This window comes from Sinohyriopsis cumingii, chromosome 11 (genome assembly GCF_028554795.1).
Source record: "Sinohyriopsis cumingii isolate HCF-2022 chromosome 11, ASM2855479v2, whole genome shotgun sequence".
Taxonomy (NCBI): Eukaryota; Metazoa; Mollusca; class Bivalvia; order Unionida; family Unionidae; genus Sinohyriopsis; species Sinohyriopsis cumingii.
This window is the reverse complement of record NC_142971.1, coordinates 92,148,487-92,161,638: the sequence shown is the minus strand read 5'-3', so window position 1 is coordinate 92,161,638 and position 13,152 is coordinate 92,148,487. Positions and strand designations below refer to the sequence as shown.

The 13,152-nt window shown below is 32.2% G+C and overlaps 1 protein-coding gene across 1 annotated transcript; it reads left to right on the top strand.

Annotated features, from left to right (window-relative positions):
- On the top strand, nt 1-12,493 carry LOC149789002 (uncharacterized). The gene is made up of 3 exons (XM_089975158.1): nt 1-71; nt 4,381-4,511; nt 7,146-12,493. Exons 2-3 carry the CDS (start codon nt 4,406-4,408, stop codon nt 7,643-7,645), a joined length of 606 nt encoding a protein of 201 aa, XP_089831284.1. The 5' UTR covers nt 1-71; nt 4,381-4,405; the 3' UTR covers nt 7,646-12,493.
- The last annotated feature ends 659 nt before the right edge of the window (nt 12,494-13,152 follow it).

The following is a 13,152-nucleotide window of genomic DNA, read 5'->3' as shown; positions in this document are numbered from 1 at the left end:
CGTAAATGGGTTGGAATATCTCTGTGAACCAGTCTCTAATGTCAAAACAAAAACAAAAACAGTTGAGAAAGGTATGTATAGTTGTATAGTCATATTTGTATATTTATACGCACATTGTCAGTTGTTAATCACGAAGAATACTCCTCAGTCTTTAATAGAAACTTTGAAATGAAATGATTCGTATTTATTTTGTTCACATGATTCAGATTAAATCTCACTTTGGCGTCAGTCCGCGATTACAGGGGCTCTTATCGTTGCTTACAATTTACCTGTCATACATGTAGTATATAATAAAGTACATATATGACAGGTAAATTGTAAACAACGCTACGAGCCCCTATTAGTCCTACATGTAAGACCTCGATGCTGATATTTATGTTTTGGCGTCATCGGGACATAGCACTAAAACAAAAATAACGTGTTATGTCTTACATTGTAGGACTAGCGCACCTGTGTTACTTACAGTAAGGATTTTCGCTCAAACGTCAAGTGTAATTTGGGCATGTGTGTATTCGTCCTCACAACTAGACTCATTCTCAGAAAAACAAAATATACAGTAGCGCATCAAAATCCTTAGTCAGTTCTGTTAATGTCCGCTCTAGCTTCAGAGGTAATGTTAGTAATCAACCAGGGAACATAGTTCTTGACGTTAGGTCGAAAAGAACCACAAGAACAATGTCTAGTGTTTCGCCCAACAACACCCGAATAGTTCTGGTGCTCTGTCACACATTGTATGAAAACCTGACTTTATAGATCACACCTTTGCCAAGTTTGTGATAGTGGTGTTCCAAAACAACTATCTTTTAAATCAGGTTTTATTATTAGAGACGTTGCTTATATTAATTTGCAAATATTGAATTCTGGGATTTTCTGGGTTAGAAATGTGGACACATCTCGATGCTGAACCAATAAGTCCCCACTGGAAGATTAATGAATAGGTAGATACATTTTTTTCCCCCTCTTTTTTGGGGCAAGAGGATGGTGAACTTAACGACAGCTAGTTTGTTTCTTTTATTCATTTTATTGAATCTAGATTGTCAATAACAATTTATACATGTAAACATATACATGTAGAAAACCTGTTACTACTTGATTTCTACATGCAGAAAGCCTGTTACTACTTGATTTCTACATGCAGAAAGCCTGTTACTACTTGATTTCTACATGCAGAAAGCCTGTTACTACTTGATTTCTACATGCAGAAAGCCTGTTACTACTTGATTTCTACAGGCTTGGTCGAGACATATGTATATTAAGAGTAACAATAGTTTAAAGTCAGACATTTGGTTGGGATCAAGATGGTGGTCATCAGGGTCTAGGCTCTAGTAGCCCTGTCATTTTATTTTCTTTTAATGGACTTTAGACAGAATATCAATAGAAAAAAATTAATATTACTAGATGCCATCTTAATCATACAAAAGCCTGGCATTTAATCATAATAACATAAGCCAGGGTCCAAGCTGTATCCTAATAGTTTGGCAAAATGAACTTGCTCCATGCTAGAATGGGGTACATTTGATGAAAATAGAGTGAAGTGGGCACAGAAAGTTTAAAATAGTGGATATTAACTATTATTGATCTGATTTTGAAATGTTATTGAAAGGTTTAAAAAATAGTAAAAGTTTTCTTATTTTCCTTCACCAGTGTTGTTATAAAGAAGACATCAACCTTGAAAATCATAAACATCTTTTAAAACAGAATCCCTCATGTCAGTATGATAAAATGTTGGGTAATGTGGTGGTGGGTTTTTATTTTTGATGGTGGTTATTGATGTCTAGAGGATGACTGACCGTGGTGTTATAGCCCAGACTGGGTGAATATTAAAGTATGAAATTAAGGGATGGAATAAAAAATGAAGATATGAACAGAGATATAAAATAGAACAACATGAGCCCCCTGTATACAGAACAATTTAATAAATTAGAAAAAATAAAATTTTACAAGACCGAGTGTAGGATGCACCTATACCAGAAAAATAACTCAGAGGCCTAAAATGCAATTAGCAGTTCTGTTTTACATAAACATGGCAAATTTCATCTTGAAATCGAGTGAGTGACCAATATTTTAATTGTCTGGCATTTCTTCATGACCTGATAACTGTTTGCTGGTGACTCTCCAGAATCTCCATACATGTAGCTAGCTGGTTGGTTTGACTTGTTCTCTCTGGCCTACTCATGCACTGCCTTTAGTGGCCTCTCCCAGTCATGTAATCGTTTATCCTGGTTGTCCACTGTTACATTCAGTTATGAAATCTCTTACATTAGTCGTAGAAGCTATTTTGCCTTTTTGCTTTGGGATTCGCTCTTTTGTACCTTAAGCAGAACTGTCTCCTTACAACCCTGGTTATGTTTTTTCTCACAGACATCTCTTGGATAAACTTTATGAAGGTTTTGCCTTCCCCTGGAGTACTTACAGTTGATGATAGAGTAAGACAGTTAACATCAAATGCTATGAATTTGAAAGAGGAGGAGTGCTTACAGTTGATGATAGAGTAAGACAGTTCACATCAAATGCTATGAATTTGAAAGTGGAGGAGTGCTTACAGTTGTGGAGGAGTGCTTACAGTTGATGATCGAGAGTACAACAGTTAAGACTAAATATTGTTTATATTTTTTTAATGAAAAATGTCCATCTTACATGAGTAGAAATTTGTGAAATTTTTGATTATCACCATTTTACCACTAGAAGCAGTAAATTTAATTTTGTTATTTTTGTATTTGTTAGAAATATAGTTTTGACAACTTTCATACATAACACCATATATGATTAGAATGGATTAACTAGTTTTATCAAGAACAATTCAGAACTAGATAATTTCAAATTGTCCATTAAGTCATAGCTTTTGAAATAAAGCAAATAAAGAAATTAGAGTTCAGTTATATTTTTTTTAAATGAATAGATTTTTATGATATTTTTAATTTAGAAATTTAGAAACCTTGATCCCTCAAAACCCCATTGGAATTAAGTTTTTATAAACTTGTATGGGTCATCTTGGGTGGGTCACGTGTCGATCGTGTTTTTATTTTTGTATGTATGTATGTATGTATGTACAGTGTCAGTAGTATTAGATTGTTATTTGTATTATTTTTGTTATTTTTAATTCTACTTTATTATTATTATTATTATTATTATTATTATAAACACTTCCAAATAAACACACAAAAATATCAAAATTAAACAGTTCATTTTCACTATTTTTTCCAACATTTACAGCTCCAAAACAAGGCTACTACCATTTTTCTGTTGATTGAGTTTTAGAAGTGCCTGTGTTAGAAATTTAATGATAAAATATGATGTGAAGTATGTATTCCATCATTGTGTACATATTAATCAGTACATGGATATTCATGGTTTAAGTATACAGATATATTATTTCTTTAATTAGTTATTTCCTAAGAATCTTTAAGAAATTTCAACAAGGTTTAGATGACAAAAAGTTTAATTGTGGATTGTTGATAATTTTATTTTAAAAAATCTCCTGCAGTTGACTGCATTGGAAATACAAATATGCTACATTTTCATTTATCACATGTAGTTAGACTTAATATCATATTTTATCAGTCAGCTGTTCATTTGGCTGATTTTTGTTTTGTGTGCAAGATATTTTGCCCTTCATGAGTTTATTAAATCTTTTTAGGGGTAATTGAACTAATTGACTAAGATGATCAATCCAGCTAAAGGTTGCTAATAAAAGCCATGCATCAAATGGTGCATTCACTGTGCATATTAAAATGGTAATAGATTCAACTAACGTTGGTATGTGTTTTCTTCTGCCAATTGATCATGAATAAAAGTCAGTCTATGCATTACCGGTATATTATAACATTTTATTGAATGAGTCATGCCAGAGGTTTATACCCTTTATATATATATATATATATATATATATATATATATATATATATATATATATATATATGGCAGCATCTCAGAGTTTTTGGCATACAGACACAAAATCCTGCTGTTTACATTAGCTTTTTAATTTCCTATCTTGTACCAAAAGTTGGACATGTATAACGACCTGTCATATCTAAAACAGAAGCCGTGACGATATTCTAGTTATTACAGTTGAAGAAGCTCACATTTTTATGTTGTGCATATTCTGGTAATTACAATGCACTTAGAGAAATGTTGGCAGAATGATACCCACCCACACCCACCCCATTTCCGTCTTGGACATATCCAGGTGGTTAACCATGCACATACAGAGATGTCTGGAATTTAAGATTTATATTATACAACTAATTGCAAAGATATACAGTTTACTGATCTTAATATGATCAATTTGTTACATTCAAGTAAGCAAAACGGTGAAAGGTGATTTGTTCATATTTTTTTATTACACTTCTAAGAGTTGTCTACCTTTTCTTTTTACTTCAGGTGACACATATTCCCATGCAAGATAATGAATAATGTGAAAGTAGACAGTCATGCCACAGTTATGCTCAGGTCATTTGCATTTGTGACAATTTTGCCTCCTCTTTGTGCAGGAGTCAGTGTGGAAACTGAAGGTTTGTTTTGTGGTCATTCTCTAATGGCTTATTCTCCATTACATGTGAAATTTCAGGCTTCAGAAATCAGAAAACTGACACTTTTAACTTGTAATTTATATTCTCCATCATTTGAAGATAACTAGGTAAAATTTGGTCAGTCCCAGATTGTATTATGTTGTGTTATGGCTAATGGTAAGAGGTATGAAACAAGTAACCCAGAATTTTCAAGCATATCCTTGAAGTAAGATATTGTTATATAGAAATAGTTTTGATAATTAAATTGTATACAAATATTACTTTTGTTTACAGGAACCTGTTGAAGTGTTAAACACAATCTTTATTGAATTCAGTGGATTTCAAGTTAACATTGTTTTGATTTAAACATATGTCCATATTTTGTTTAAAATTACTGCAAATACTACTAAATATAAGGAAAAAAATTCATTTTTGAATGTTTCTCCAACACCAAGATATATTTTTTTTTAAATTCAGTTGTGATAATGGTGTGATGATTTGTACTGTTAGAATATGCCTGAAACTCGTAAATTACACCCAGTTAGACTTGTAAGGTACAAAGTAAATGATTACCATTTTGAAAACTGATTACCATTTTGAAAACTGTTAAACTGTGCATTTGGATATTCTATTTTATTTTACATCACACACAATTACTATGCTTTCACAGTATATGCATCATCAGTAACGTTTCTTTAAAAACAATGTACCATTTGGCTTATACAAAATGGGAGTTGACAATATTTTTAATTATGGTTTAAATTCTAATTTTGACACTACAGTTAATTGCATGTCTCTTTTTGAACTGATGCGACGTTGAAATGAAAGCAAATTTTGAATAACATTTTGGCTAAATTACTAAGTGTAGATCAGTATTAATGAGAAGATATAAATTTACAGTTTTGCTCAAAATATAAGGCAGTGGTTGAATGAGTAAGACATAACTTTTCACACTTAGTAATGAATGAGCCTAGTAAATGATTCATTAAGTGAATTGTTGCTGATATTTTGTTTAAATAAAGGAAATCAAATACAGCGGTCACAAAAGTTGCAGGCTTTGATTTAAGTAATTGAATACTGTGAACACATTTTAAAATGACAAGGAAAAGAAGATTTCAGTAAGAGCTATCGAATAGCTTTAAAACCTTCTCCCACATTGTTTGATTTTCATACTCATAATTTAATTCCTTTTCATGTAGAGATCATCCAGTTCATCTGTCCGTTGGTTTGTTGGTTTGACAGGTTTCTATCTTCATTCTTAGTGTCTTTTTGCAGATTTTAACTACAGTTCAATTTTTAAACACTGTTTTAGTCAGGTATCATACAGGAAGGAAGGGTTGCTTCACTGGGCTTAATATTACAACTAAATTTACTGACTGGTTGTGGAATCCCTTGCAATATTATGTAGGGGTAGAACAATTGTGAAAATCCATGGTTGTCCCTGCTTTAAAAAACTGGTTTCCTGGCAGATCTTTCTTATTTTTCTGGTAAATTGCTGCAGTTGTCCCAAGATCTCTAAAAATTATTCAACATGTTTTTATATATATATATATATATATATATATATATATATATATATATATATATATATATATATATATATATTACACAATACTTTTAACTCACCATCAGTCCTGCTAGTGGAAAGTGCCAAACATGTCAACACACTTATTTAAATGTTTGAGATCAACCAAAAAAAAAGATTGTATTTTCCTTAATTTAGATGGTGTTCTGTAGTCCAGTAAATCAGCCCCATAACTTACAATGGTATTGATGGATACTGGAATTGGTGTCTTGTTTTCCAGTAGCTTTATAGTAATTGGCTTCCCTGACCAGAAACAAATATTTTATATTTATCTTAGTTTACATAATTATGGTGAACAATATCATTAATGTGATATTATTATTCCTCTGTCTTAACTCTCAGGTAAATGTAAACTTTCCTCATGGGATTTTTGTTTAGTCATTACCCTACAAGCCAATATAGTATGCAACAATAGTTGCGATTGTTTGTATTCTTTATATTTGCCATATTCCTTAGCTAAAGTTATCCAGCATAAACAGCTGTCACATTACTCTAAAGGAAGTTTCTAACAAATGGAAAAGTGTATTACTAGGTCATAGGCATTCAGTTTATTAAGCTAAAGATGACAGATACTGCTACCTTATGTTGGTGTGTTGATAAAAGATGAGCATTCACTAGTCTTGTTTCTTTAAGGGTTCACCCCCAGGAGCTTGTAATATGGACTGTATTACATAATTTGATAAGGAGAGTCTGACCTGTGTAGATTAGTATGACTTCTTTGAGATAGGAATTGCCCCTCACTCAGGCACCCTGCGAAAGGTACCCAAAGGGACAATTTAATGATCAAACGTGTAATGCTGGAAAAATTATAAAATTCCATTAGAACTTTGAACATGGTACTTCTTTATACTAATTTTTTATATCACAATGGGGATTTCACATTTGGGAAAATGGATGACTTTTATTATTTTATTTGGTTGTTCTGGGCTTCTGGGCAATGGCTTTTTCTACTCCTGCTATTTATAAAGAATATTCCAAAAAATAATGATCACAGTCATGTTTGACAGATACTTACTGAAAAAATGGATGACGAAATATTAATTTGTTTTCAGGTATTTTTGGAGCATCTTCATTCATCAAGGACCATGCAGACTTACTAGTCCTAGCTTCTGTTACTGCATTTGCTCTTCTTTCAATTGTGATTCTTTTCCTGTGTGGTGGATGTACAGATATTGAGGTGGGCACAGACACACATCCTGCTTGTGGTGCCAGTCGCTCCAAAAGAGATTACAGTAGCATAGGTATGGGTGGTAGAACAGTTGTTACAGAGATATATGATCCTAATGGTCAGCAGGCCCCACTGCCTTATTCACTGAGTCCTCAGACGTTTAACACAGCTAACACATTCGTTGGTTATGAAAGCAGCACCCAAAGTGCACAAGCTTACCAACTAGGCAGTAATGTAAGACCCACTGCCCAAAGTGCACAATATTACCAGGCAGCCAGGCTTGGCCCAGGATCACATCATCCAGCTAGTGAGAGTGAAACTCCACCGCCATCTTACAATGAAACAGTGGGTGTATCCAGGTCAAATCAGAACTATGGCTTCTGAAATAGTATTGACATGAATATTTTGCTTCCAGTGTTGTCATTGTTTGATTTCATTTTTTTGTTGTTGCATACAATCCTGTTTTGTAAAGATCTTATACTGAAGTCCATAGGATTTATATACAATTTATTAAAGACCTTAATACAGCCATGTTTGTAAAGATCTTATATTAAAGTCCTTAGGACTTAAAATCCTGTTCAGAAAGTTCTTACAAATAATCTTGATTGTAAAGATTTTATTCTAAAGTCCTTAGGACCTGCACATGATCCTGTTTGTAAAGAACTAGTACTAAAGTCATTAGAATTTATATGCAGTTTTACTAGAGTTCTAAAACACTTTAATACAATCCTGTTTATAAAGATTTTATAGTAAAGTCCTTAGGACTTGTATATAACCTTATTCGTAAAGATATTCCAATAAAGTCCATAGGTCTTGTATATAACCTTATTTGTAAAGATCTCATACTAAAGTCCATATATTAAAGTGCAAATTGATTGTTTTTTCTACTTTTAAATGAAAAATAATTGCAAACTTAATGTGAATAAGCATGTTGTGATTATCCTTGAAAGAACTATTGATTTATTCCTCCATTACTGGCAAGTGGCAACCAGTTTATCCCACCTCCTTGCAAAAATAGTTTCATTGAATATGTTGATGTATTGGTAATTATAAATAAATCAAGTGTAACAATTCTCATAGGCAGGTTTTTGGTCCACATTTAAAAATTTAAAAAAATATGATTGAATATTAGAGGATTTAAATTTGACCGTGTATGTATGTAGAGTCCCTGGCTCGGAAATGTGTTAAAATGAGATTGGGACTGTCAGTACTAAAATTCTGAGAAAACCTCTCTGTTAACATGATTCTTCTAAGAATTTAAATGTCTCTAATATGTAATAAAAGACTAGTAATGAAATGGATGTGTAATCAGTTGGTATGCTTTCTTTTGGTATTGTACATGTGAACTGTGGCAATTTTCTTGAAAGAAAATTTTTAAAATGTTGTATCAGCAGTGAGTTACACTGTTTGCATTAATCTTTATGTACCCTCATTTGCATAGAAAATATTTCTTTTAATAAAACTTTTGTACAATTTAAGAAACAAAATGCTTTTAATAAAAATGACCCAAATTCTAAATAATAGTTAATTCCAAGCAATACTTTTAAAGTTTTTAAAAGCCCAGAGTTACTGTAGATTCTGCCTATTTTAGTCTGCTTTATGGAACCTTTTCAAGTTTATGCTTTGCCATGCTAAACTGTGTAGTATGTGCAATCCCTCCTGCCAGGCAGCTGCTTGTGGCAATGCTGTTGGGGAAAAGACAAGGTGCTAAGTAAATTTGATTGTCAACAGTTAAAGGTCAGACATGAAGAAAATCTGCAATAAGTTTATTTTTGTGCATTTTGTTTAGCAATATTATTACAATACCTAGTCTTTGGTTTAATTTGTTTCCACAAAAATTCCACTAATTTTTGGCTAAAGATAGTAAAGTGTTAGTGTCCAAAATTACTGAATGCATTATCTCCCTTCACCTAGCCTCAGTTTGCGATTATGTATGTATGCATGTATAGAGTTTTAATGGCATGTCAGCACAATGCTGGCTATAATGTACACCTTAAATGTTTTTAAAATGTTAAGATAAAAATAGCAAAATCTTTAAGAAGCTTTTGCAAATAAGCATACACATGTGTTTCTGGAAGATATGTGGCATCATTCCAGAACAAGCTACACATTCATTTTGATACAGGAAAATGATGTCAACCAGTTGTCTGTCTGGCCCTCCACATGTCTTACCAGCCATTAACATTTGGTTCTCTACCCCATATCTTTGTAATGGTTGGAGAGATTATTAAGAAACTGCCCAGATATAAGATCACTCCAAATGAAAATGTAATTCTTGTATGCTCATCAGGAGTGTTACCTTCAAACCATTCAGGACTTAATTAGACTTTAGCTAGATATTTATCATGTACAAGCAGTGTGTCACATACCACAATCACAGGCAAGGAAGAAAATATAAATCGGTGACCTCTGTTCATGTACAAGTATAACTTTGTAATTACTGAAGATATTTTAAGGACTTTAGCCTCGTGTGTGTATATATATATATATATATATATATATATATATATATATATATATATATATATAAATAATGGTTTGATACTGTGTCTTGTGTATTCAGTTATATGTCATGTCTCAAGGTCAAGGATAAAGTAAGTCAGTTGCCTGTTTCATTTCCCATGCTGTCAGTTTTGAACCTATTGAGATATTTTAATAAAACCTTACCCAGGTACATATCCTATTATAAAGCTCAGATGTTAATGCATGTAGAGGGGAAAGGTCACTAGATAGGGAATATCTTGTACATTCTGCAGTACATTTATGTATTTTAACTCTTACTTTTCTCCAGTGACCTAGAGGTTAGAGTGTCTGCCTCGGATGCAGGAGGCCATGTGTTCAAACCCACATCGAGTCATACCAAAGACTGATAAAAATGGTACCTGTCATTCGGCATTAAGAGGATAGTGTTAGAACTGGTTGGCCTGGTGTCAGGATAATGTGATTGGGTGGGACTTGATGCCACATGTCTGTGGCATGATGCCCCAGTGCTAGACATCACTATAAACTGCCACACTGCAGACATCATAGTGATATGACTGAACATTTTTTAAAGCTATGTTAAAAATCCAGATCACATACTCACACTTTTCTGATTAATGATAGAGCAGTGAAAGCAGAACATATACGTTAGAACATGCCACAAGATTACTTTTGGTATGGGTTGACATTTAAAGAGGTTTCTCCTGTCCACCCACCCCCACTCCATTATGATATGACACAAATACAGTTTGTACTCAAAGAGATATTGTTCATAATGTTTATTGAAATTATGAACTTGATACTGAGGTAACACATTTGAATGCATTTATATATAAACTATCCAATATAATTTAGTGAGGTAGCACATTTCAATGCATTTTTATATAAACTATCTAATATAATTTTATTAGAACAACAAATATTGGGTTTTGAAGTATGGAGCATTCAGTATGGATGTATTAAATTGAAACGGATGGATGGGTTTGGTTTTACACTGCACAAGCACAACAAGGCCACACAGCGCCAGTAGAATAGTAAAAATAAAAATCTGTTATTTTGGAGTTTATTATATAAATAAAAAAATTCAAAATACATAAAAAAGCAACTATTAGGCAATACAAAAGAAATTAAATGTTCCAGAAGGTACACATTTTGCGCAAAGTATTTCAAATGGTGGGGAAAATGGTGCACTGGTAAAAAAATCACTCATGTTTAAAGATGAGTAAATAAACTATACTTTATTGTACAATATCTAGTATTAGAGATGTAAAAAAAAAAAGCCATTTCATATTATTCAAATGAGAGTTTGATTGTGTGCAGGTTGGAAGGTGACACAGTCAATCAAAAAGTGTTTTACCCTAAAGGGTTCATCACAAGAGATATAATCAGGTGGGTACCCACCCTTCGAGATGAAGAAGTGAGTTATGCAATTCTAAGACATGCAATGACACTTCATCCTTATGGACTTGCCTGTAGGTGGGGTACTATTCACCTAAAGCAGGTTTGACTAAATGAAGCTGTTAAGAATGGCATCATTCCATGATACTAATCACTTATTATTATTAAATAAAACTTAGTAAATGAAGATTTAAAGTCACTATAGGGAATTTAAAAATTGGAAGATTGGAGGGATAATGTCGTTTTTGCAGCACAGTCTTCTTTTTCATTACCTTCAATGTTAACATAACTAGATGGCCAATAGAAAATAATTTTAAACAAACTTCCATATAGTATTTCACCTTTAATAACCATGCAGCTTTCTATTTATGATTGTTAAATGTTTATGAGGGTAATGAGAAATTTGTTTCCTTCAAATCAGAGAATTAATTTTAATTTCTGATATAAAGATAAGTATTATGTATATTTGATTCAATTATATTTAATCTAATATATATTTATTTCAATTTAATTGTTTGTCAGTTTTTTTATTTTATTTTTCATAACATGCTATGTATTGTAAATTTATTTACTGGAGATGATACTTTTTCCAGAAAATAGTTTGACCTTGACTGTTCATTTTGTAAACACCCGGTGTTGATCTAGATCCTGACCTTGATTCAAAATTAGTAGCAACCACGTAAATAAGTTCTGTTTTTCTTTTAAAATGATTGGTTGTTGTCGAGGTCATGATGGGTCTACAATGTTCAAGATGTAAACAATTTTTTTAATTTTTTATTTCTTAGAGTAAATGATTGGTTTTTGTCAGGGTCACAGAGGGTGTACAAGCTTTTTAACAATAATTTTGATGAGGTTCTGGATCATTATCACATGACCTCCCTTTTTGCATTTTAGAATATGATATAACCTTTGTTTTGGAGAGATATTCTCATTAGTTGGGCTTTTTCTTTACACTGGAAGGTGTTGTGTCATTTGGAGTTATTTCAAAATACTTGGATTTGAAAGGATTAATTCTTTTTTCTGGAAAATACATTTGCTCATATGAAATTGTTGAACAAGGACAGCTTTTATTAAAATTTATTCAGATTTCCAAAACCGGAGTGATATTTCTTGTTTCTGCAAGGAACTGTATACTAAAACACACTACAGGTTATAGAATACATCATCGTATTCTATCTTGGATTCTTCATTGGGACTTGAACTTGAAATCATTAGGACATTTTATTCTTAAGACTTATAAAATTTTATTTGTGGATTATTCTTGAATTATTTTTGGATTTGATAACTGTAAGTTTATATTTTTCCATGTTTACAGTATTTTTCCAGGGAAATAAATTATTATATTTTTTCAAAGCTTTTTGTTTTCACTCTTTCTTGTGTTACTGTTTATCTGAGCCTAAACGCATAAAAATTTACTAAAAGTTGTTTTGCAATTTTGTTTTAAAATTGGAGGGCTTGTACATTGTATAGAGAGGTAACAAACATAGCTTTAAACCACCTGGTACTCTTTTGATAAAGTCATGCTTGTAAGTACATTTAAGGCCTGTAAGAACAATTCCAGTAGTTAGCAATGTTGCTACATGTAATGTGCAATATCTGACAGTTTTGACCATAGATAAGTAGTGTACATTTACTGTTTATACTGTATATGGGAAACACATTCTCATATGTAGGGATGTAATTAACATTGAAACCCATATTTTGTGATAACAAGCAAACACACCTAACAAACTTTTCATTTATATTTGTAGATTTCAACTTTATTACATTTTCCCATGCCACTCAGCTTTTGGATTTAAATGTATTTCATTTATTTGCCATTTATACTCCCATATAATTCAAGTCCAACTGCAAATTACGCATACATAAATCTGCAATTGGATAATAATCAAGCAGATCTGGGTCTGTGCTGATTGTTAGGAGTAATTAGTAGAACAATCAGCATTGATCTGTTGGTGCATTATATATCAGCAGATCAGGATCTGTGTTGTTTCAACTTGGACTTGACATAA

Bases quoted from the DNA above. Each gene is read 5' to 3' on its own strand.
- LOC149789002 (XM_089975158.1), top strand. From the start codon at position 4,406: ATGAATAATGTGAAAGTAGACAGTCATGCCACAGTTATGCTCAGGTCA. The intron at 4,512-7,145 runs GTTTGTTTTGTG...ATTTGTTTTCAG, and splicing joins AGTCAGTGTGGAAACTGAAG to GTATTTTTGGAGCATCTTCA.